This window comes from Siniperca chuatsi, linkage group LG18 (assembly GCF_020085105.1).
Source record: "Siniperca chuatsi isolate FFG_IHB_CAS linkage group LG18, ASM2008510v1, whole genome shotgun sequence".
Taxonomy (NCBI): Eukaryota; Metazoa; Chordata; class Actinopteri; order Centrarchiformes; family Sinipercidae; genus Siniperca; species Siniperca chuatsi.
In genome coordinates this window covers 14158853-14185113 of record NC_058059.1, presented here as the reverse complement: position 1 = coordinate 14185113, position 26261 = coordinate 14158853, and the positions used below count along the sequence as shown (strand labels likewise).

Genomic DNA, 26261 nt, shown 5'->3' with positions numbered 1-26261 from the left:
TGTCAGAAGAGAGAACAAGAGTGTGTGTATTGCAGTACTACACAGGTGTGTGTGTGTGTGTGTTGTGTGTGTGTGTGTGTGTGTGTGTGTGTGTGTATGAGTGCATGTGTTTAATAGCAGTACAAATATCACATTTTGATTATTTGAATGCTTTTGTTGAGGAGTGAAGATACTACTGAGGGCTCATGATATTAACATGCATTAGTTTTATTAGGGGATATACAAACACATGCATTAGTTTAACCTGCCAGTTGATGAGCTGCTGCATTTACTGTTGAGGTTTTAGGTCTACTGTATACTACTGTTTTTTACTATATTTTATTATTAACACATGATTCATGTTGTCGGACAAATTGAGATGGATCATTGTTTTGTCAGACAAAACAGTTTTAATTTGTTTCCAGTGACTAAAAAATAATCTACTCGTTCAGCAGCTTCACACACACACACACACACACACACACACACACACACACACACACAGATCGATCTTCCGGTCTGGAGCAGAGGTGATTCACTGCCACCCAGTGGACAACAGATGTAGTACAAAAGCCAAATGAAAAAAACACAAACATTACCTAACTTCCCTATAGTAACTTCTAGTACTTCTAGTTCTGTTTTTTTTCTCCCCAGGTTTCACATAATCTGTCCCTGAGATTTCTGCCTCCACCTTATTTAAATACAGAGGAATTGATCACAGCACTGAAAAAATTACATTTGAAACACTCAACAGTAACGCATCTTTCCAGAAACAGTGTCCTGGTTACTCTGGATAATCCACAAACCTCACTGTGAACAGTTTTCATTGGAACTACTTTCTACAAAATAAATAGTCCCCATGTCTGTGTGAGCCTCAAAAGCCACTAACACAATGTAAAATGATTATGTATACGAGATCCTCTAATGCCATATACACCGGCAGGTTTAGTTAAAGACGCTGTACTTCAATGAAAACAATGAAAACAAATAATGTGAATAATTTATTGAAACGATTCAACAGAAGTTGCACAAATAACAAATAAATAGTTACCTCTTAAAAAAAATTACACAAACCTGAGATTAAAAGTGCATGTACACCACTATGTAACAACATATTAAGACAAATTTGCACTCATATATACAGTAACCCTGAGTTTGTTTTTGCTTTGAATCCTACAATCTCAACATCATTTCTTTAGGGGTTTATTTATGGGCTGCATGGCATAGCAATTCATATCCACTAGGTGGAGCAATAATCTGTTTTCTTGTAAAGGAGGCACATCATGGCATCATGCACAGATGCAAACAGTCACCTTCATCAGTGAGAAACTGTCCATGTTGCACATTAGAAGATTCTTCACGTGTCCTTCTTCTTCTTCTGAAACATCTCGGTCAGCTGTCTTCAGCACAGCAAGACAGAGAAATGTTAATAAACTATTAAGAGAATTCAGTGAAGATCAAGTAAACGTTTAACACTGCATCATAATGATAATAACCTTAGTTTATGCTCATCTTGACAATATTGTTGGTGAGGTTGAGCTCGGATGAAGCAAAGTCTGCTGTGTGTTGAGACACTGCCTCGTGGGGCATCTGAAAGAGTTCATGAGTGAGATGAAGAATGGCCATCATGCTAAACAAGTGCAGGTGTATGTATGGGTGAGGGAGAAGACTGACCAGGACTGGGGGAGCCATGAAGAGGTAATTGAAGGGGTAATGCAGCAGGTTGATGCAGGTGGAGGAGTATAGATCTGCATAACGCATCAGCTGGCTAGCAAACAGCGTCTGTCTGGAGCCGCTGCGCAGGAGGCTGCCCATCTGGCCATAGGACATGTCCATTCTGTAGGTCAGCACCTGCAAACACAAACAACAACCACATCAGCAAAAGAAATCTGGACAGAGTGTAATAAATCATGAAAAACACCTGAAAAACAATCGCTTGGCCCTGTTTTCGGTGACTGTTGCAATAATGCATTCTCAAAGTTTTTTTAACTTATTATTCTGGTCTTCAAAAGAAAACCAAATAATCCTGCACACTGTCTATCACTTAAACCCACTTTATAATAATAATAATAATAGGCAAGGCAAATTTATTTATATAGCGCATTTCATACCCAAAGGCATGCTTTACAGAAAACACAGGCAAAAGCACAAAAATAAATTCTAAAGACAACAAAAGCAAGCAAGCAGGAGCACATAGAATAAAAAACAATAAAAGCAAACAGACAAAGAACACATAATAAGAACTATAAAAACAATGAAACAAACAATAAAAAGCACACAGAATAAAAACAATAATAAAAACAATAAAACAAACAAAACAAACTAACAAATAAATGGGTTAGTTGTTAAGAACAGGAATACATAAAAAAATTGAAATTACGTTTCAAAGACAGTAAAACAAAAGGAGAAAACAAGCAAATAACACAGTTAAGGATTAAAAAGAAATTACATTCAAAATGCAATAAAACAAAAGCAAGTAAATAATTACAGACTAAAATGAAATTATGTATCTAATTTATTGGAAAGCTGCAGTAAACAATAATGTTTTAAGCCCTGATTTAAAACGGTTTCAGCAGACGTCAAGTAGTCAGGAAGCTTGTTCCACAATATTCCACATTATTATTGTTTTTATTCATAATTTCAGAGAAAAATAACTGCCTTTTAACAAAGGTTATAGCTACGAAGTCGCTCTTTATAGATATCACATATATAATACTTTATAATATATGGACAGTGTGCAGGATTCTTTGGTTTTCTTTTCAAGTCAATAGTTTTTGATCCTACGCACTTGTCACTAAGACTAAGAATGTTTTTGAAATTATTATTCTGGTGCAATGTACAAAGTTGACAACATACCAAGAGCTTCCTAGTACGCAACAAATGTCCCATTATTTCTATATTATTATATGTTGTTAATGATCTAATTTATTGCAATAAACAAAGTTCTCATTGCACTCATTTCTAATGATAGTGAAGCTGTGTTAAACTCCTGGGGAGTTTAAATGTTCCCTGCAACAAGAAAGAAACATCTTAAGAACCTCCAATGTAGTTAAAACAGCAACTTCTTTAGCAATGTGGCACGTCCATTTCCTAATCCCCCTGCGTACAACTACCTGAAAAAACTTGAAAAAATGACGTTGTGTTTTGATATGTGGAGCTCACCTTCATTCTCGTCTGAATGGTGCTGATGTCGGGACACTCTGGACTGCCGCTGTCCAGGTGCCTTCAGATGACAAACAGAAAACAATTAACAGCTACTTCATGTAACTGCGCCATAGTACTTGTAGAAAGTAAACAATAAAATGTTGTCATGGCAGCAATGTTACAAAAATGTAGTAAAGATTTTGATAAATGTCAGTTGTTGCAGCTTAAATCAGGAGCTGCAAAACATCAACAAACTTTGCACAGACTTTTAATAGTCCATATTTTAATATTTATAAACTTTATAAACATTAAATTGTTAATTATGCTACAAGTACAGATGGACACAAACTCACTTGTAAAGCTCAGCTAAGAAGACATCTAGACGTTTCAGCTCCTCAAACAGATCTGCAAACCCAAGAAAGTCATCAAGACTTTGAAAACCACCAAAATGCTAACAATAATTATACAACAGCCAGATGTTGTCTACTAGTTCTTACTTTTCTTCTCCTCCCACACTTGCAGCTCCTTGGTGAGCTCCGGTACGACCAGAAAAGTCTTCCAGCCCTGACGTTTCTTAGATTTGAGGATGTCGCCAAAGATGTGGTCGCCAACATAGAGGATGTCCTTCCCTTTGACATCCAGCAGATCACAGACGATATCCGAAGATCCTGCAACCAGACGTTTATTTAAAATATTACATAAACTAACATGGAGGAGGGATTCAATTATAAAAATGTGCGAATGCATCCACATCAAAAGCACACATAAAAACACATTTATATAGAAGTAAAGAAAGGCTGCAATAATTAGAATTTTATAAGCAACTGAATACTTAATTGTGAAATTGAACCACTGCTGAATAATTAATATTGAACCACTGAATTTGTGGTTTGAATTTTACTCTTTGACATTTCCAGAAGGTCATTTAAGATTTTGCACAAAATTATTTTCTTTTTTAGGGTTCACAAACTCAGACAGAAAATTAAAGTTTCCAGAAAATATATATAATTAAGTTGCTCATATTTATTTGTTCATTTTTGGATCTAAAAATTCTAGTCTGGCCAAAAAAATTATATTATTAATTATATATTAAAATTTTATTGGTTAAATTCGAACATCTGGCTGCCGAGGATCACTCAGGCATTTGTCCTATCAGAATACGTTTTGATCAAAGAAAAGAAAAATACACTTAGATGAGCAAGCAGAAGCCTCGGACACTCATATTTTATATCTGAATTCATGAACCCGAAAACAAAAATTTCATCATCTTTAAATAATATAAAAGAAATAAAATATCAAAACAATGTTACAAAGTGCTTTACAGAGGAAAAAGAAAATTAAAACAAATATGCACAACAATTAAATAAAATCCAGCAAATAAAAGTACAGAATAAAATAGAATAAAATACCCCAAATACAATAAAATGAGAAGAAATACTGAAAAATAAACAAATAAAATGCATAAAACAGGGTGGAACTGGACAAATAAAACTTTGGGTTAACATTAATAAAAGTACTTAGTAGTGATTAAATTTCACATTTTAATATTCTTATGAAATTTAAATTATTACGGCCTTTTTTTTGCTTACATACATACACATTTATTTATCTATCCTTGTTTTGGGGTCAAATTATATTTCCTTATAAATAATCTTAATTTACAGCCCCAGATATTCCCCCAAACTACAACCATACCCTAATAATAAGCCTGTAGGAGTCAAATCCCAGTTGTTGCACTATTGTCTGTACAGAAACCCATTGACTTTCTGTCCGGAAAACTACATACCCAATGGTCAAAATAGGCCAAAATTGGGCATATCAATTATCACCTAATGTGTAAAAAACTGTACTAGGCTAAATATTCTTCTTTTCCACTCAGTGTTGGATTTAACAAACCATTTTCACCCACATTTCTACTACAATTTAAACTCTCCAAAGTGTACACAGCCACAACAGACAGAGGAATCCTTCTCCACTTGGCTTAATCAGAGTAGACGTAATGAGAACTGTCACAGCTTCTACAGCTCCAAAATCCTAGTTCTGTTCTTATTTACCACTTTGGTTAATATTATGTGACAATATCGGGAAAAAACACAACAATGACTAAACAAAACCACATAAATGAATCTCACCTCCGGAATAAACAGTTCCATGTTGGAGGTCGCCTGTGTAAGTCCCAATCCGAAGCTTTCCTGTGTCCTGTGTCCAAAATTCAACATATTACTGAAATCTGTTGTGGTTCAAACATTAACATGTAAATCTACAGTATGAGAGACTTTTTGATACCGTGTCCACTTGTCTCAGCACAGTCCCCTCTGCAAAGAACAGCGGCTTTCTGGTGTCCACGACGATGAGGTCAAAGAAGGAGCGCCAGGACTTTTTCGGACTTCCAGACTAGAATGAAGAGAAAAACTAAATTCACCTGATTCAGTTAAATGGACATTTTCTGAATACTCAAACCAAAGTTAAAATTGACTTACCTTAGCATTACTTTCAAGCAGGTATTTCATAATGGCCTTAATGAAGAAGGAGAAAAAACACATTTATTGGTCATTTTGAAGGTCTCCACTTTATTTTCACATAATTTGTTGTTAAGAGTGTTTAGTCATGGTACACTATATGTTTAGAAGCTCACCTCAGTGTAGCTGTAGTCACTGTTGGTGGCGAGGAAGACCTTGGCCACCTCTTTAATCCGCATCAAGAGTACAGACAGATTTGGCTGTAAAGAACACATTAATTTGTTTAATATTTCAACTTTTCTTTGGTCAAAAAGCTAAAAGACTTTTTGGTGCATAATCCTGTCAGTTTACTCACATCTTTGACAACATATTTCTCCAAATTCTTGAGAGTTCGTTCTTTCAGGGTTCCCTATACAGCGCACAGATACAGCATAACAGTTACTATACAATAGAGAGACAAAGTGTCATTTCCCATGCCAACAATGGGACACAATTCTATATCTTTTAATCTGTTAGATCACCGTATCGTGAATGAAGTCCATTGCGTCTCGCACATCCTGGAACATGCTTCTGTAGGACATAAACAAGTCGCCGTGCTGGTAACCTTTCAGGAGACTGGAAGAAATTTAACAGCAGAGGAAAAGTGGGGAAGGTTATTTGACAAATAACTAATTGGTTAATTTATAATAGTTCAGTATGGAGGAAAAAAATGAGTCCACTCACTTTGTGTATCTGGTGCATCTGGTGAAGAAGTCCACAAGGCAGGTGTAAAGATAAGTCTCTGCAGGGTGCATGGAAACACAGATCACTTAGCTAACATTTTTAAGTTGCTGATATCATAACTTACAATATATAATTTCCTTTTTTTATTAGTTTCAAATTCAGACAAATAAAGTATTTATTTGTAATCTTGATGAGTCAGGGGTAGCAAAGATTACAGAATTACACAGAAAATATATAAATAATATAACTGTCAACATTTTTAATGACTGGTAAATTTTATACCTGAAAGATTGAAGAGAGTGTTAAGAATGTAGAAACGGTCGGTGTCATCTCTTTGAATGAACTTGTTGGGGTAGTAGTTGTGAATGTCGTCCCTGTGGAGCACAAACATAACACAGGTCAATATTACAGATGCACAAACACAAGCTGACTGACTGAGATGGCAAATGTGCACAAATTTACAAAAAAAAGTGGGATAATCAATTAAAAACAAAACAAATTGGACGCACTGATGATTATCTGCTGTTGTGGTTTTTTAAGTAAAACGCCATTGACCATGCTTATCCCAGCTGACTGTCATGCTGCAGTCATTTTTAGCTGTCTGTTTTTCCTGTATTATTAAATAACTATGAATAGCATCCAAACACAAACAAACATGAGAGTCAGGTTTTAATTAAACTGTAGTTGTACATTTTTTTTCCAGTCAGTCAGTCAGTCAGTCAGTCACTCACAGCAAAAACACTGTAAAAATACAAACAAATGTCCCCTTTTACTTTTGGATCCAAGCTACTTCTATGGATTTCAGTTTAACCTGTATGTTTAAAATCATGGTCAATTTCAAAACTTTCTTTTTTGAATTTGAAAGTATCACACTCAGCATAATTTACTTTAGAATTTCTTTTTAGAATAGAACACTTCTGATTTTCTTCTTGAATTATATAACCAGTGGTGGAAGAAGTATTTAGAACTAAAAGTACAAGTAAAAGTCCTGAATTAAAAATGTTACTTAAGTAAAAGTGTTTCTTCTGTAATTTCTTAGAACTTTTTACGATGGCCTTTATCGATTATTAAACATGTTGTATTCTTATCTTTGTATATACATCTGTCTCTGATCTGTCTCTCTTCCTTCTTCCCTTTTGTCTGTCTGACCTTACTCGAGCTCACAGCTAGAGATGTCCATCATAAAACAACCATTCAACAGAGTATGTGGCAACATTTTTGTACTGTATTCTGTAAAGATTTTGACTTTACTCTTTGATGAAGCGGAAGCCATGACTGCAGACTAAAATATTTCCATTTGAATCCACCTTCAGGAGGTTCCCGTATGTGGTGTCGATCACTAAACCGCTGAGGGTGGAAAACAAAAAGAAAAGAAAAGGAGGAAGTGTGAACAAGTTTATCAAGACACGACATGAACTGAGAGTTGAAGCAGATATAAAGGAGGCAACAATGTTTATTTCAGGGCTGCAACTAGCAATTATTCTAATTAAATAGAATATAATTATTGTAATTTTTTCAATTAATCCTTTGATCTATGAAATGTCAGAAATTTCACAATTTTCTAAAGCACTAGGTGATATTATCAAATTTCTTGGAATTGGAAATGTTTTGCTTGAAACGTGACTTAACGATTAATCGATTATCAAAATAGCTGCATTTATTATTATGATTATGATTATTTTTGATTATTTTTCTGTCGATCGACTAATCAATTAATTGACTGATCTCTTCAGATCTTATTTTCAGCTTATTTCATACAAACGTCTGCCCTTGTAATCTAATTATAAACCAATTTTTTAAGTTTAATTTTTCCCTTGTTTTTAGTTTTTGTTAATGAATTTGTCTCTGGACCCCAACTGAAAACAAGATGGTTCATTTCAAGGGGTTTATCCTTATATTTTGAAATAAAATAGCTGTCTTTGGTAAAAAAAAAAAAATCTGTGGTTCGTTGATTACATCATCCGTACAATATAAAAACGTATGTCTTTTCCAAATTGTGTTACCTAGGCAAGAGACAAAGAAAAAAAAAGAAAATCTAAAAGCACTAAACATGTAAAAATGTATTTTTTGGCTTCACCAAACTTTCACTTGAATGTAATCTTCTGTTGCACGTTAGATATACAGATTACTTTATTGTTGCATTAATCCTCAGTTACAGAGGTAAACTTAAAACAAACCGTGTGGGGAAGCTGGGGTCGTATGTGTAGCGTAGAAGCTCATGAGGGTATCCAACAGACACCATTCTGTCTCTTATCAGCTCAAAGCCCAGGCTCTCGTAGTCAGGAGACGTATATACTACATAAAAACACATACAGCAAAAAACATTAGCATAAAGCCAGTAAATCTTGTGTAGCCAGTTCAAAAGAAGATTCTGAATCTAATACAGATGTCACAGTTCCAGTTCAGATTTATAAACAGACACCAGAAATAACCTCCTCATAATGACACAACATTTTACAAACAAAGGTCTTTCTGTTGCAGCGACATACTTGCCATGGTGTAGTCCATGTCAAAGCCGTAGCATTTGATGTTTTCCAGTGTCAGACTTCTGTTGACGAATACCCTGTGATCAAACACAGCACAACTGAAATCTGCAGACACATGACCAGGAAAATATGTTTAATCACAAGACCTCAGAGATGTTATGTGTTGGGTTCATCGCATACTATGTTGCAGTAGGGTCTTTGCTTATCAGCTTGTTTGCATCAGTTCTACCCAGAGGTTCATGTAGGCCTGAAGGGAAGAAGTCATCTACGGTGAAGAGACCTTTTTGTTGTTGGTGTTGCTTTTCTGTGACATTATTAGGCATCCTAGTGGTTGATTTAATGGCTCTTTTCCATCACAGGAACTTTTTAGAAATTCAGGAACTTCATCACCTTGTTGTAGTTTTAGCTCCTGGGCCGTAAGTAACCAATGCATGGGTGGAGCTGGGCGGAGGTTAGAGATGTTATCATTACCTTCAACTATCTCCACCGCTGTTTCAAATGACTACCAATTACGTCCATGATGTATTTTTAACCGTCTGTTCACCGGTGTAACTGCACATTGTTTCTTGTGTCACTTGCTACCAGATGCTGCTCTTTATCAGTGACACCCTAACAGAAACAGAAAGGCCTATCTGCAGCACCTTCAGTCTGGATGGCACAGTCTCAACCCTCCCTGACAGTTCATACTTACAGCGTTGCTGTAAATAATGTACCTGCAAGCTCTTGTTTTGTAAGTGTGTTGCTGCTGAGCATTGAGGATCTTTCTCCTGAGATCAATCCAGCAAATATATAAAAAGCTTGCAGGAACACTTACTGTAGAGGAGCAGCTACTGGTTTCAGTATCTGCTGATTAAAATCTTAAAAGCTTTTGTGATTTGTGGAAAAACAACAGTGGATATTATAGACAATTATTTTAAATTGTAATGGCCTATTTATTACATCACTGAAAATGATGACTTGTTAATAATTTAGAAATAAATACAGAAACTTCTCCTGACCTGGCGTTGTGATCAGTGAAACACAGAAATTACAAAAAAGGATTTAAAAAAATGACAAAACTTAACAAATTTCTATCTGTTGAACATGTAAATACCAGTTTCCCACTAATTTATAAGGATATCTAAAACATTAGTGCTGTTGTTAACTTCCGAGTATATATGTGTATGACACTGATATTAACCTCAAATGGACTCACTTTTGGTCAAAGCCTCTCTTCATCCTGGGCACATCAGGGGAGATGATGGGATCTGTGTCCATTGCGTCCTTTGTCGGCGCAGCTGCAAACTTTAAAGGAAGTCTCCTGAAACTAATGGACTCCTTATATACACATGCAACTGTTCTGTGGTCTGCACTCAGCACTTTTTGCTGTTAGTCATTGGAGAGGCATTTAAATGACCAAATGTACCAAAATGTTGTAGGCGTGGAGTGTTTTTGTCTATTTCGTACGCAGGCTGGAACTCCTCCCTGCGACTTTTTGCTTGCTGGTGATGTAAACGGCTGCGGCACACGCGCACCCAGCCTCTCTTCTTTTGCATTTGTCACACATTCGTCCTGCAAGACATTTGGCTTTGAACGTGTAGATTGTGTTATCAGAGGCGCACACATGTGCACGTCTGCGTAATTGGTAGGAGTTTCCCGATGACTGTCAGTCCCGCTCTGACAGCTAAACTACAATCATCAAAAGCAAAACATTTCGGATATTTGAATGATTAATTTGCCTTTCACCAAAAGCTGCACTGCACAAATATTGTCAGCAACATACTTAAAGTATTAAAAGTTAAAAACCTAAATAACAAATTGCCTCATGAAAAACACCTGTGGTGTAGAAACATATGTGAAGCAGAATTGAAACCAATGAAGTCAAAGATCTGTGTGCACAGTTGCATTCAGGTACATTTAGCTGCAGAAACAGGCAGGTTTCATGTTCTCCCTGAAGAGAAAATACTTTGTTATGTGATTTGAGATTGAAGACTATTTCATGTTTTATTGCTCATTGTATGATGATCTTCATGTCTGTCTGATTAGTTCTTTGTTGTGTTGTATGTTTTAGGAAGGGGACATTTTCTGTGACAGATTTTATTTGTAAAGCTTTGGACAGATTTATAAACAGACACCAGAAATAACCTCCTCATAATGATACAACATTTTACAAACAAAGGTCTTTCTGTTGCAGCGACGCCTTTACATACTTGCCACGGTGTAGTCCATGTCAAAGCCGTAGCATTTGATGTTTTCCAGTGTCAGACTTCTGTTGATGAATACCCTGTGATCAAACACAGCACAACTGAAATCTGCAGACACATGACCAGGAAAATATGTTTAATCACAAGACCTCAGAGATGTTATGTGTTGGGTTCATCGCATACTACGTTGCAGTAGGGTCTTTGCTTATCAGCTTGTTTGCATCAGTTCTACCCAGAGGTTCATGTAGGCCTGAAGGGAAGAAGTCATCTACGGTGAAGAGACCTTTTTGTTGTTGGTGTTGCTTTTCTGTGACATTATTAGGCATCCTAGTGGTTGATTTAATGGCTCTTTTCCATCACAGGAACTTTTTTAGAAATTCAGGAACTTCATCACCTTGTTGTAGTTTTAGCTCCTGGGCCGTAAGTCCCCACTGCGTGGGTGGAGCTGGGCAGAGGGTAGATATGTTCTTTGTTTGAAATTTAATGTTTTATGTAAGAAGTTACAGTCTTTTCTGACAACTGTTGTTTCACCAACACAACAGAATATTTGGTGTCCTATGCTACTGTAATTTCTTGTGGGCTGGGTCTTTTATTTGCATGATATAAAAAAATGGCATTACTAACCAACTCCACTATACAGTATTACAAAGGGAGGAACACTCATGTCAGTGTTAAATTATTATATTAATAATGGACTATAATAACTAATGCATCAATATGTGAGCAGTATTTCAATGTTACAGCTGCTCAAGGTGGAAATAATTTTAAATTTACTGTGCTGTATAAACTGATACTGTTGAGTAGTTTAATTTATATGAACATGTCATATTTGAAATGATGATACAGTTAGTGTGTAAAATATTAATCTGTAAAGTAACTAGTAACTATAGCTGTCAAATAATGCAAAAGCATGTAAAGTAAAAAGTACAATATTTGTCTCTGAAATGTAGTAGAGTAGAACTGCTTTTCCAGTGGTAGATGAACACACATTTCCTGTAGATAAACACACACAATGCAAATGTAACACACACCCCTTTTCTTTTCAGCACTGTAGCCAGGCTGACAGAGAGTCACAACTCTAGTGAGCCACGTATTCCTATAGCTCTCAGTAGTAACGACTTCATGAGTTTCTTTAATGATAAAAGTTAAACTATTAGAGAAAAAATTCATCACTTCCTGCCATCAACCGGTATCGATTTATCTTCAAACACAGGAACCTTAGAAACAACTGTAAAACCTGATATATTTAGACTCCTTTTCTCCTATCAACCTTCTTCAACTAACTTCAACAATTTCTTCATCTAAGCCATCAACCTGTCTCTTAAACCCCATTCCAACTAGGCAGCTTAAAGAAGTTTTACCCTTAGCACTTCTTTACTGGATATGATCAATCTGTCTTTATTAACAGGCTATGTACCACAGTCTTTTAAAGTAGCTGTAATTAAACCTTAAAAAGCCCACTCTTAATCCTGGGGTTTCAGCCAACTATAGACCTATATCTAACCTTCCCTTTCTCTCTAAGATCCCTGAGAAAGCAGTCGCCAATCAGCTGTGTGACTTTCTAAATAACAATAGTTTATTTGAGGATTTTCAGTCAGGATTTAAAGACAGCACTGGTGAAAATTACAAATGACCTTTTAATTGCATCAGACAATGGACTTGTCTCTGTCCTTGTCTTGTTAGATCTTAGTGCTGCATTCGACACCATTGACCATCACATCCTCTTACAGAGACTGGAACATTCAGTTGGCATTAAAGGAGCCGCACTAAGCTGGTTTAAATCCTATCTATCAGATCTATCTCAGTTTGTACATGTTAACGGTGAGTCCTCTGTGCACGCCAAAGTTAGTCACAGAGTTCCACAAGGTTCTGTGCTTGGACCGATTCTATTCACCTTATATATGCTTCCTCTAGGCAATATTATTAGGAAACACTCCATAAACTTTCATTGTTATGTGGATGATACCCAATTATATCTATCGATCAAGCCAGATGAAACTAATCAGTTAGCTAAACTTCAAGCATACCATAAGGACATAAAGACCTGGATGACGTGCAATTTTTCTGATATTAAACTCTGACAAAACTGAAGTTATTGTACTTGGTCCCAAACACCTCTGAGACACATTATCTAAAGAAATTGTTACTCTAGATGGCATTGCCCTGGCCTCCAACACCACCATCTTTGATCAGGATTTATCCTTTAACTCCCACATGAAACAAACTTCAAGGACTGCCTTCTTTCACCTACGCAACATTGCAAAAATCAGGCAAATCCTGTCTCAAAATGATCCCAGTTTGGGTTCAGGAGGCAGACACCATGTCCACATTTAAGAGTAGGCTTAAGACTTTCCTCTTCGATGAATCTTATAGTTAGGGCTGGCTTGGGTGAGTCCTGAACCATCCCTTAGTTATGCTGCTATAGGCCTAGACTGCCGGGAAACTTCCTATGATGTGCTGAGCTCCTCTCTCCTTCTCTCCCTCTCCATCTGTATGCATTTTAATCCCATTAATGCATGTTACTAACTCAACATGTTCTCTCTCCCAAAGTTTTGTGCTTTCTCGTCTCTCTCCTCTCTCCTTCTGTCGCTTTCAGCAGGTATTTCTACCTCCGGAGCTGCAGAGACTGGATCTGTGGTTGTGGGCCACCTGCTGCCCCTGCGTTCCTGCTCGACAACTGCTACTACAGTTGTCGTTATTAGTCTTTTTACTATAATTATCATTATTATTCCTATCACTATCATTCCTATTGTTATTACTTTATTAATATTACCACTACCATTACATTATTACTATTTTAAATTTCTAGGTGGAATTTGCATTGTGCTTCCCTCTCCACCTCCCCCCTTTTCTCTCTCTCTCTCAAAACCCAACCAGCAGTGGCGGATGGCCGCCCACCATTGAGTCTGGTTCTGCCCGACGTTTCTGCCTCTTAAAGGAAGTTTTTTCTTGCCACTGTCGCCAAGTGCTTGCTAATGGTGGGATTTGTTGGGTCTCTGTAAATAATATTATAAAAAGTACGGTCCAGACCTGCTCTATAGGAAAAGTACAATGAGATAACTTCTGTTATAAATATAAATAAATATAAATAAAATAGAATTGAACCCCACCCACCCACACAACAACACACACCCTCACACACACAAGGCCATTTGTCCTGCATGCAGCATGAACTTTATGCAACTGGACATTGGATGTTCTCATGCCTATCTATTTAGCCTGAGGTTAAACACGCAGACAAAATTGATGACCTCAAGGACCAAACCTTGTTTTAAGCTACAAAAGCAAAGACGAACACAGCCTTGTCTTTTGAACTGGATCCAATATCCACTTAAGGACATTTTAAAGTCCAATAATAAGAGTTCACCACTAAAATAAAGAACAAACAAACACAAAACAGGAACACACGAAAGCCACTTTTATTAATGTCATGGTACAGTTCAGTCTGTAATAATACAATTAAACTGTATGAGTATATAAGTTTTATCTTGCATTTCTGCTTTAGTTACATTCAAGCAATTTAAATGTCCTCAGTGTGATATAAAGTGTCTTCTTCAAGCTAAATGTTTTCTGTTTGTTACTTTATGACCTCAGTGAATATAATCAGAATTTGGTCTCGTATGTTTTGATTCCATTGACTTTCTGTTCAGTGGAGTTTTTCCTCTGTGATTCTGCAGATTTGCAGTGCATCCTCTGAAACTCTATAGCAATCTCCAGCGCTGTCCGATTCTTGGTCTCTGGGACATTGAACCTCACGTACAGCCCACAGCCGGCACAGAAAAACAGGAATATGAAAAAACAAAAGTAATCCAGATGCTCCTGGAAAGGAAGCATTTTGGAGGACAGTTGTAAATTGGTGTGAGTGATGCATTTAATCTGATTTCACCTGAATAATCTATTATTTTCTTAATTGCACCAGGATAATAATGTGCTTACCACTAAGATAGGGAAGAGCATCCCCAGCACAAACAGGCTTGCCCAGTTGAGAGTGCAGGCGATGGTGTATCCAGCTGATTTGAATGACTGAGTTAATATTTCCCCTGGAAGAGGAGCTGTTACTCCGGCTGAAGGTCAAGAACAGGAAGGATTGCAGTGATGGAATGTAACTAAGTACATTTACTCAAGTACTGTACTTTAGTACATATACAAGGTACTTTACTTGAGTCTTTCCATTTTATACAACTTTTACCCCACCATATTTCAGAGGCAAATATTTTACTTTTCACTCCACTACATTTGTCTGACAGCTTACTTTTCAGATTACATTTTTTCATACCCTTCTTGTCCAGTGAAAAGCCTGTATCTCCAAATATGGTGATTTTGAATGTTTCTCATAAACTGGATTAAGGATTAAGGTTTGAGAAAATTCTCCTACTTCTTAAGTACCCAACAGTATATAGAGTAGTTAAAATTAGCACAACCTTAAACAGCAGCAAAATGCAACATACACATTAATGCACCAGTACTATTAATCCAAAAACCTTATATATAATAGTAAAAAACTGACAGGGACACTCTGCAGTAAAATGTAATTATTGTTGATTCAAAGAGGGAATACTGAAATTAAAATCCTTGATAAATAGCTAAGATCCGGAGTGATAAACGCACCTGGTCCACTGGCAAAAAAGAAAATGCAGATGAAAATGAGACCCATGCTGCAGTACGGCATCCAGGAGACCTGACTCTGGGGGAAATGAAAAGATCTGTTTGCTTGAGTTTATGAGTGATTAGAGTTGCTGTCAGTCATCACTTGTCATGTTTTAAGCATCATAATATGCAGAAATAATCTCCAAACGGTTTGCTGGTTTTGTGGTGACTCACTTGCAGGTACAAAGTGATGGTGAGGAGGATCAGTGTTGCAGACATTCCTATGTATCCTCTGAACAACAGGACTTTTTTGCATGTATTCTCAATAGTCATGAACTGCAATATCAAAGCACATGTTCAGCAGTAAACCACAGGGGGGAGCTATAACTATGCATTAGGACAGGTGTCACAGATCACAGCGGTTTTTTTTCTAAATCACAAAAAGAAGCAATAGAAAACAAACAAACATCTATTATGGTAATAGACTACATGCTGGGATATCAGTGAAATGGGACTTACACAGGCCACAGAGGTGGACAACTCACACAGCCCTGTTCCCAAGGCAGCATAACGTAACTGGTGTTCTTGGATTCCTGCCGCACGAAACACATCAAAAGAATAAAAGTACACCTGGAGAGAAGTATTTAAATAAGAACCACATTGCATGTCTATTTGTAAAGCCCCCAAATTAAAGACTTCTAAAATTCATACATGTTCATTTTTTTAAAGTTTTGAGTTTAAGAGGCATGGCAGGCTTGAGTGCAGCAGTGCAGTGAGGAGTGGGTAATGGGGTGTTGTTATTTCACTCTGTTTTTATTTAAGTTAATATTCTCATTTTTGTTTAAAGTGTGATTTAAATGTCTGGTGTGCTTTGACTGGAAAAAGGGGGCTTTTTGGGAAAATGAAGCATTAATGCCAACTTGAGCTTAGTTAACTAATTGTTTTGATTTGACTTTTATCAAATGTCACTGATTAAAACACATCCAAAATGTCCAAAATCCAAAATGTAAAAAAGGCAAACTTTAGGCACTCATACATACAAAAAGGAGCAATTTAGGTCTTTGTCAGGATTCAAAGTTTCCTGATGAAGACGGAAAGGTTGAAAGGTTGTTTTTGTTTTTAGTTTTTCCTTAACTGTTTTATGATAAAAGCCATGTAACTTATAGAGGCTTTTTATAACCTACATGTTGCTCCTACAACCCTGTGTAAAATGGCAAATTGTCCTATTTACATTTAGTTTTTTGTTCATTAGTAAGATTTAGAGGTGCTGGTAGATTTTGTTACATTGACATTGAGCCAGGCTAGCTGTTTCCCCCTGTTTGCAGTCTTTGTGCTAAGCTAACCTGCTCCTGGGTTTAGTCTCATATTCACCGGAATCAGTAAGCGAATTTCCCATTCAGTCCTACATATATATTCTCTCACAACTTTCTATCTACAGCTCTGTTCAGGTAACACTGCTAACATACGAACACATCAGACTGATAGCCTCAATATTTCTCAATAAATAAACAATGCAATCAATAGTCCTCATGTTTGGGACATACAGGCCTAATGCTCATCATTAACTCTGCACACTATTTTACCTAAAAAGAAGTAAAATGTCAAATTATGCAAAGGAATGTACTGTAGCCCAAAGTGCAGTTAACATTTCACTACTCTTGTGCAAAAGAGTGTTCAGTGTTTTACATATCACTCACGGCGTTGATGCCACAGAGCTGCAGTGTAGTGAAGGTAACGATGATGGTGAGGAGCTGCCAGCGGACTGTTTGGTTCTGAATCAGCTCCATCACTGAGTAGCTGCGAATGCTCTGCAAGTCAGCTTTTTCCTCCAACATCTCCTCCACCTCCCTGCTGTAGTCCTTGTTGCCCCATAGCCTCCTTAAAGCTAGGAGAGTGTGACAAAGCAGGAGATTAAGGTAGTGACCATTAAAACAAACTTGAAAAAGGATTTATTTGCAGAAAGGATCCCCTGAAGCCAGAAAGCCCCCCAGCACCAGGATGAAGTGACTGAGGGGGCTGTTAAAAATTGCGAGGGGACAAATTTTTTTTTCATAAAACAAAATTAATTGATTTAACCATGCAATAGACTCAGAAAGGCTACATAACAACATAAGGGTGTGTGTCCATATAGCATTTTTCTCTAGCAGTATAGTGCTGGCAGGGCGCTGGGGGGCACTTGGATGAAGCACTTGTGTCGTGAGAGAGACGAATGCTATATGGACACAAGCCCTAGGGCTACTGTTTCAAAATCAAAGAATACATTTATTAATCAGAGCACTCACTTAAGAATTTAGCCCTAGCAGAGCGCTAAATAAGCCTATTTTTTGAATTTATGAACAATTCTCTGTCCAAATCAGTAGGGGGAGGCACGTTGAAACGGCTGTTTGCGGCTCACAGCTCTCTCTCTGTCTCAGAGCTGTCCATTGTTCTGAAACAACAGCTAAGCAATAGTCACATTTATCAATAATTTGACGTAGCCTCTTTGAGGGAACATTGGAATTATCTAATATGACTTCACTCTAAAGATAATGCGAACAAGTTCGTCCAAATATTGGTAGGGAAAATTCTGTCCTCCCAAAATACTGGTAGGGACATGTCCCTGCTGTCCATATGCAAATACACCCTTGCTTCACACCTTCGCAGGCCTGGCGGTCTCCTTTGTCCAGCAGCAGGAAGCAGGGAGACTCTGGCAGGAAGGGCAGGGTGGAGAGTTGGAGTAACGCAGTGAAACCATTGAAACCAAGCAGCCAGGACCATCTCTCCTGTGTACCAAGTAATTCACTGCAAGGCCAACATAATTTTCAACATCATGCAACAATAGAGCTATCACAGTTAAAGTGAAATTTAAGTGATGACCAAAACCTTGAAAATGAGGACGAAGTTGTAAACAACACTAAGAGTCTACAACCATGGTAACAGAGACGATTTAGAAAGGAGACGGCTCACTTGAGAGCCATTTCCTGTAACTGTGTCACGTGGGTTTCTCTGTTGCCCCGCCCCTTTAGGAGACCAGCGACAGGTCCTGAATCTATTCAATCCAATGGGAGAAGTGAACGTGAGCACAGATTATGACAGATTATTTTGCCCCATAGTCACCAAAGTAAATATCGGATCCATTTTTCAGAAGCCACATATCTTCCGACCATTCTGACACTAAAATGGCATTTTTCAGACAGACAAATCAGGAGAAAATTTACTTCATCGAGACTGTCTCTGTCTCAACCACACACTCTTGTGAGATCTGGCAACATCTGTTCTCTAACCGTCAGTCTGGTTTCACTGCAGTGCTGCCGACGTCGCGTTCCCACTGGATAAACAGAAATCTAAAGGGACTTATACGTGAAACCATCAATTAAAAGTTCAAACTGAAATCAAACTTCTTTTCTTAATAATACTATTAGATTTATTATTAGTAAACTGGGGAGAGTCGAGTTTCCAGTGATTATCATATAAACTTGGCTTGTTTCTACAGAAGTGTTTTTTTTTTACATGAAGAAGGTTTGGGCAATGTGATGATTTACCCCCCTCCCCAGAGAGGAGACCATGGGTCTTTAGGAGAGTTCTGTGTCATTTGAACCTACCACCACCTGACCACTTATTCGACTCTCCACAGTATCTATGACGCTGGCCACCTCACCTGATCCCCAGCAGCTGACCACAGAACTTCCCCAAGGAGATGAAGGTAGCGATGGTCACACCCACCATCCCTCGCAGCTTCTTGGGGGCGCATTCAACAAGGTACATGGTGTGAGCTGAAAGACTGACTCCTGGAGGCATACATAAGTGAATCATACATTTTGGGAAGAGTCAATAATGATGAATAATTGGATGACAAATGACATAGGGACCTTAAATATAATAGTGAGTATAAATATATAAGTATAAATAGAAATCAAATGTATGTAGGGTTAAAAGAGGAGCCAAGAGTGATGGAGCAGCCATCTGTGAATACATTTAAGAAAAAAGCATGTAATGAGTTTCCTGATACAGTAGGTTCACCTGAATTGATGCCATAGAGAAATCGTCCCACCATAATCATCTCAAAGGACATGGCTGTTTGGCTCAAAAGCATCAACACAGCTCCAATTATAGCCACAAAATTGTTTAACAAAAGGCATTGCTTTCTGTGGGACAGAGAGACAGATATTTCTGTGTTAAGCCTGTGTCCATCATTTCAAAAAACAGGAAACACAGTTAAAAGTTACATTTTGTTTGTCTTTGATGGTGCTACATTAATTGAAGTTGTGTCTTTTCTGTTTATGTACACTGTACCTGCCAAATTTTGAGATCAGTGGACCAGCCACCAGGGACCCCAGTAATCCCCCGATGCAGAAAATGGACACAGTGAAGGACCAGATGAGAGAAACCTGCCACGGCTCCAAGGAGACATTGTATCTCTGTAGACATGTTTTGTTCACCAGCTCCTTTATAAACTGCAATTATTACATGTAGAGTTAGTCTCATTTTAGTTATGGCAGCATAAAGCAAGTTTTATCATGTTTTCTTTTTATAGAAGTACTATACAGTTGTCTTTATAGCCGATGTGAAAAGTATTAATACACTATACCAAAAAAAACCTTACATTTCTTTACATTTTACCATGATTTTTTTGTAGTTCTACTTACAGCAGACGGAGAAATCATCACAGATATACTGAATCCATATTGAAATGTCCCACCAATGCCAGAGACAAAAATGGCAGCAATTACAACAGGACAGTCTAGCTGCAAAAATTGAGCATGTAAACAGTTATAATGACAAATGTAAGTACATGTTGTTAGATATCAAACATGTTAGATCATTTAACACATTTCCCAAAGCTTATGTTGCTTATGTCAGTGTCTGTGTATTATTTATGTTGGTTATGTTGCTTCTGCAAGATACAGAAAGTACTAGTATTTGGGTTATTTTTCATTTAACAGAGCTTCTTCTGAACCTTCATCCTAAAAGAAAAAAATGTGAAGTGGACACAAAATAATTTAAAATATTACCTACCAGGAGTGATAAGTACTGTGGCATAGCTGGAGTCTGGTCGTTGTCCTGTCTGGAGTCTTTTCAAATCATTCACATGTTAAACTGATGCGGCAGACACATAACTCTGCACTGAAATGATTAACTTTCTATTGAGGCCAAAGAGGAAATGCAATGGAAGGCAACAAAGTGACCACCATATTTGGTAAGTCTGTGTATGTGTGTGAATCAGTTATGTGTGTGCAAGTAGATGAGTTGTGTGGATTAGTGTTTGCTTAAGGATTTTGCCCAATGATGATGAAAGACTTTGGACAGACAGTGATAAAATAAAAGTTATTTATTGTCTTGCAAACTCTTTAAAACCTTGTTAAACTTACACTGAGTAAAAAAAAGACATGATTGTGAATTTGGCCTGAAACCTAAAACTTTGAGGGTTTGTTAACAGCATCTGACCAATCAGACAGGAAGAACAAATAAAGTATCCGCATTGAGATAATTTAGGTTCTGGGAATTCTTAAAGATCCCAAGAAACACTTTAACTTCCTGAAGAACTGTGAATCTGTAATGATGACCTGTTAATTGGTGAGCTTTAGAAGTGCTGATAAGTAGATTTTTTTTTTACCTGTGGACAGAGCCAGGCTAGCCACTTCCGCCTGCTTCCAGTCTTTGTGCTAAGCTAAGCTAAGGTAAGCAACTGCTGGCAGTTAGAGTGGTAATGAGCTTCTCTTCTAAGTGTATTTCTCAACATGTCACACTATTCCTTTAAGGGACATGAATTCCTCTGATAACCCTGTACATATCATCACTAGCTGGAAACCTTTGGTGGATTTGACCTTATGCCAAAATGATGCAGTCAGGCGCATCCTCTCATCTGTGACTTGATAGCTGAATACCCAAACCTGATTCTTACGAGCTCTACACCGAACTAAAAACAGAAACCTTGTTCAGTATCACTCTGTGTCAGGCAGACTATCCTGTCAGATGTCACAGAGCTGACCTCCAGGAAGGAGCCGGTGACGGTTGTCCGGCATCGTCTGCAGGAGGCGGCGGCTTCGGATGACAACACACTCCAAACAAACCACTGAGAGACTGAAACCTCTAAAAAGCTGTCATGAAGACAGTTTCCTGGAGGAGATGAAAGCCGAAGCAGCTGCCAGAGAGGCTCTATTTACAGCTTGACACAAGCAGGGATGACTGACACTGCATAAAAACAGAGGCGCAGAGAGCCATTTCTACATATCACCTGTATAAATTTATACACAAAAGTAACCCATACTCATGAAAACGGCTGCTGCATCAGTGATTACTCATTATTACAATGAGTTTGTGCAGCGTGATTAAGATCATTCCAGGGACAGAAACAGATTTGACAATAATAGATTGATTTGACAATGTAAAAAGGTAAATACAACACTACAATCAACTAGTCCTGACATACAATTAAAATAGTTGAGGATAAAAATACAATAATGCTAAAAGCTTACTGTCATTGAAGTCCTTGAAAGAGGAAAGGGTAAGATGACAGATCATCAAGTCAGGCAAGACAGGTTAAAAAAAAACATGCTTAACTTCCTGGTCATATCCATGATTGTTTCTTTGTATAGTCTGGAACCAAGTGGTGAATCGACAGACAAATCGACATTGTCATCCCTGGAGCCACCATGATGCTAGCATGGTTAACCCCTCCCCCAAAAAACAACCTGCTAATATCTATAACAGTTTCTTTGTGCAGGTCAAAGGAAGAAAAAATCCTTCCTTTCAATTCTCTATCTATATCACTTTCATAGTAGTCCTTTTTCTGTTGGGGTCTACATTATTGAGAATCACAGGAAGAACCATTGTGTTTTGTCTTTTACTTTGGGAACTCACAAATGTGTTCCAAGTCAGTTAAACTCTAGACTGACTGTGTAAACTGTGCTAAAAAGTGGTAGGTTGGTTGAACTCCTGAAGGCGTCTGATAAGGCACATGAAAGACATCCTGGTGAACGAGCTAAAAAATGCCTCCCTGTTTCTTCAGAGCCAGAGAGAAACAACAGAGAAGGAAGAGAAGAAATTAGGGCACTGAGAAATATAGAGATGCGCTTCACTGTGTTTGATGAGGGAAAAGTGAGACCAGATACTGATTATAAATGGGAACTGGGGGATATGCTGCACCTGACAAAGGCAGGCCAGGAGAAGGATGACTGGTTTTATAGCCACTGAGAACAGAGAGAAGAAATGGAAAAGCCTGAAATTGGATCACAAAAGAGTCAAGCTAAATCCTCAGTTGCGAAACTCTAACAATATATAAAAACCTCCACCACCACAAGTTACACAATTCTATATTTGAAAAAAAAAACAGTCCCTAGATGAGGTAGATAATGTTTTTTAGCCACCTGCTAATGCAGGGCAAAGTCACACCACTGGTTTTAAACTCCTTACTCTGCACATTTTATGCAAGTCTGGATCTGTTCAGTAACAACAACATACACAAAGACCAGCTGTTCAACTGCAGATCAGCTGAACATTGACAGCTTTATTTATTGGATAGAAGTTATTTTGAGCAGCTGGGAGTCTATTTGTCAGATCGCCCACTGTGAGCAAAACACAGAGATGTGTGCTCTTCTTTTTAAAGCTAACCAGTGACATGCTAACACCCTACACTAAGATTATGAACATGGTAAACATTTTACCTGCAGAATATCAGCATGGTTGCTTTATCATTGTGAGCATGCTGATGTTAACATTTATCTCAAAGCACAATAATAATAATAATAATAATAAAATAATAATTTTATTTATCAAAAAAAATTTAAGAGCACTGTGCCTAAGTACCATGGATGTAGTTATAATCTTGTTTTAATCTATCTGTTGCGAGCCCCCCAGCTCGATGGAAGTACGACATTAATCACGGGAGTTTGCCTTTATTGAAGTCAACCTGCTAAACTGTTTCATAACTTTCTTCCTGGAGACAGACAAGACAAATACTAAATGTCACTTCAGCATTTTCATGGGAGCTTTTTTTCCATTACAATTATCAAAATGGCATTTACTGTTATCCAAGCACATGGTGTCTTCAAACTTTTATCCACTGCAGTGATTATATTCATATCAAACACAGCCTAATAAAATTTTGTGAAAGTTAACAATACCTCGGAAAAGTGTTATTTTCACCTTTTTGTAACATCAAGCCATATTTGATATTTCAACATTTGATGAAATGACTTGTTTGTTTGTGTGAAAAGCCTTCAAGTACATCAAGTATGACAAAGTTCTGCATAAACAACCCCCCAAATTATTGCAGTGACTAATGAAGCACATTATCAGTCAAGCCTGACAAAAAACATCATTCCTCTGTCACTCTGAGTCTCTTGCATTGACGATAAATTTGCCATGAGGTGGGAGTAGCACAGCTGATATTCTCAGCATGTCTCTTAAAGGTAGGTTATGCGATTCTGGAGAAAACCAACACCATGACAAATACCATGAGATAGAGCGAACAACGACACACCAAGTAATGTAACTAACGTTAGCTAGGTTGTGGGTTAGCTTAGCTAAGTTAGCAAACTATCCCTACAATTTCTGCTGCGAAGCTAACAGCTCGAGAGGACGAGACAGTTTCCTAGAGCCAGCAAACACAAGTTCGTATCTCTGCAGACCGGAGACTTTGAGAGGGCGTGGTAGCTGTAATCATTTTTAATTTGGCCAATCAGAGGCTTACAATCCACTGTCAGTCAAAAACTAATTTCATCAATATGCAGCCTGAACCAGCTGTCTCAACGCTGTCTGCTTATCAACTCCTTGATCATAATAGAATATAGTAACTTTCACCACTGCTCATTTCATAAAGGCCACCGCAAGAAAACATGTTCTTTGATTAGATTGTCAAACGGACAATGGATCATAGCTGTTTGTTTCTGGCTTCAAGCATTGGCTGGCAAAGCTAGCGAGCCTTCATTTTCCCAGGATCATGCCCGGTGGCTGGAGAAGGATCCAGGTCCAACAGCAGTCCTCTCTCCTTGTGAGGCCACTAGTTCTGTGAGCCAGTGGGGTTTGAGCATGCATAGGAGGGTTCTATTGTATGAAGTGGGCTATGTAAACTTTCACTTATTTGACCTAAGTAGTCCACCAAAATCTGTTTCTGAACAAATTTGAGATGAGAAATAAGCAGTCCAATTGTTGAATCTTCACTCATAATAGATCTACAAGGCCTAATTTAAAAGTTTGTTCTGACTTTCGTAAGGCTAACAGACTTTCTAGCCTGTTAGCTTACAACCATAATTTCCCATAGAGGGTAGCAAGTGAGCTAACATTAGCTTGCAGTTTACTGCATACAGCCTGTGGTAGCTCATTAGCCGCCAGCGTCTAGTTTTCCAACAAAACTTGCAATGATTTCTAAAATGAGCAGTGGTGAAAGTTACTATATTCTGTCATGATCAAAAGTTGTCTACTTCCACTTTAAAATGTTGATTAAAAACGTTGTTGTCTGTTGATGCTTTGATCCTTTGATTAGAGTTGAAATCTACACATTGAGAAACAGGTAAGTTTGCTTCTTTGTGTCGAACCTCCCCCTTCTCCTATGAGAACAATGATTAGCCATATTAAAAAATGATTGACAACTGGTTCTGTCGGCGTATTGGTGAAATTAGTTTTTAATTGGCAGAGGATTGTAAGCCTCTGATTGGCCAAATTAAAATATGATTAACAGTTACCCCTGCCATCTTGGCAAACTAGAAAATAAGCTGAAGTCCATGGGCAAGTAATTTCACGTTACCTGACACACAAATCATGGCTGGTATGGTGTTGTGTGGCTCGGTCTGAGACATTTTTAATTCCCATTTACAGAGCCAGAGCTGCGTACAAACACCAGATTTTTTTTTAGCGCACACACAGACAGCTAGTGGACCGCAAGGAGATATTTGCTGAATTTGACAGAAAGACATGTATTGGATTAGAATCGCATACCGCATCTTTAACAGACGCTGTATGTATCACTGAGACTGGCCTCTTTTTTTCAGGCCCTCAGAGAAACACTTGGCAGCAGAAACAGACACTCAAGGCGTCATGCCAAACTTGTAAGGTCCTCCCAAGTAGACAGAGAGTCATGGCAACGGTTGATCACAATGAATAATGAATGGCCCACAGGTTCACTTTACAAGGAGCTTTTCAGGTTCAGACACACACTCACTATATTCTCATTAGCCAAGTGTGAACTGCAGAGCAGGCAGGGTGACTTATGCCAACTGATGCATTTACAACGTCTCCTCTACCTCTGCTGAATATTTCCAGAAACAGTCAGTGTGCCCAAGAATCAAGACCTGTCAAATATTTAAGCTAAGATCAAATGAAAGCCACATTTATGCAGCAAATCGATGATTCTTCAACTCTTCCATTATGACATATTTTTAATTCTTATACACTTAATATTTACAAGTTTTTTACAAAGATAACTCACCATGGCTGATTAACATGTGTGAGGTAAAGCACACACAAGTGAAGCACTCACAAGTCCGATTATCTGCAATGAGGATTATAAACTACAAACTGATTAGTCTTGTGCTTTTGAATCTATCTGGAGCTGTAAAAATGTATGTCTTAAAGTAATAAAAGATCGATATCACTTTCATGTATGTCCATGTAGCTGGAGCCTAGAGGTAATTAGCATAGCTTAGCATAAAGAATAGAGACGAGGGAAAAGCTAGCCTATAAAACTCACTAATTAACACGTTATATGTGTTGTATATCTGTAC

The 26261-nt window shown here is 37.8% G+C and overlaps 2 protein-coding genes and 2 long non-coding RNA genes across 5 annotated transcripts; 2 read left to right on the top strand and 2 right to left on the bottom strand.

Moving 5' to 3' along the window:
• Nucleotides 1–967: 967 nt before the first annotated feature.
• nt5c2l1 (5'-nucleotidase, cytosolic II, like 1) lies at nt 968–10190 on the bottom strand. 2 transcript variants are annotated; one of them, XM_044175190.1, is made up of 18 exons: nt 9987–10190; nt 8795–8868; nt 8483–8600; nt 7557–7652; nt 6588–6679; nt 6306–6363; nt 6104–6197; nt 5938–5991; nt 5759–5842; nt 5604–5639; nt 5410–5517; nt 5256–5322; nt 3621–3791; nt 3477–3528; nt 3142–3202; nt 1654–1830; nt 1476–1569; nt 968–1379 (listed from the first exon to the last, which is right to left on the bottom strand). In XM_044175190.1, exons 1-17 carry the CDS (start codon nt 10046–10048, stop codon nt 1477–1479), a joined length of 1497 nt encoding a protein of 498 aa, XP_044031125.1. In that variant the 5' UTR covers nt 10049–10190; the 3' UTR covers nt 968–1379; nt 1476. The 2 variants fall into 2 exon arrangements, with proteins under 2 accessions (XP_044031125.1, XP_044031126.1); XM_044175191.1 differs by having other exon boundaries at nt 8799–8868; nt 9987–10028.
• A 146-nt stretch (nt 10191–10336) lies between these two features.
• LOC122866059 lies at nt 10337–19985 on the top strand. Its single transcript, XR_006375600.1, has 3 exons — nt 10337–11247; nt 19175–19299; nt 19854–19985. It is a non-coding gene; the product is annotated as an uncharacterized LOC122866059 (long non-coding RNA).
• slc2a11l (solute carrier family 2 member 11, like) lies at nt 14372–20681 on the bottom strand. The gene is made up of 12 exons (XM_044175192.1): nt 20557–20681; nt 20187–20285; nt 19834–19994; nt 19561–19685; nt 19199–19328; nt 18197–18342; nt 17259–17446; nt 16081–16191; nt 15796–15897; nt 15583–15658; nt 14911–15038; nt 14372–14793 (listed from the first exon to the last, which is right to left on the bottom strand). Exons 1-12 carry the CDS (start codon nt 20578–20580, stop codon nt 14578–14580), a joined length of 1506 nt encoding a protein of 501 aa, XP_044031127.1. The 5' UTR covers nt 20581–20681; the 3' UTR covers nt 14372–14577.
• On the top strand, nt 20189–23623 carry LOC122866058. The gene is made up of 3 exons (XR_006375599.1): nt 20189–20324; nt 20484–20737; nt 21165–23623. It is a non-coding gene; the product is annotated as an uncharacterized LOC122866058 (long non-coding RNA).
• Nucleotides 23624–26261: the final 2638 nt, after the last annotated feature.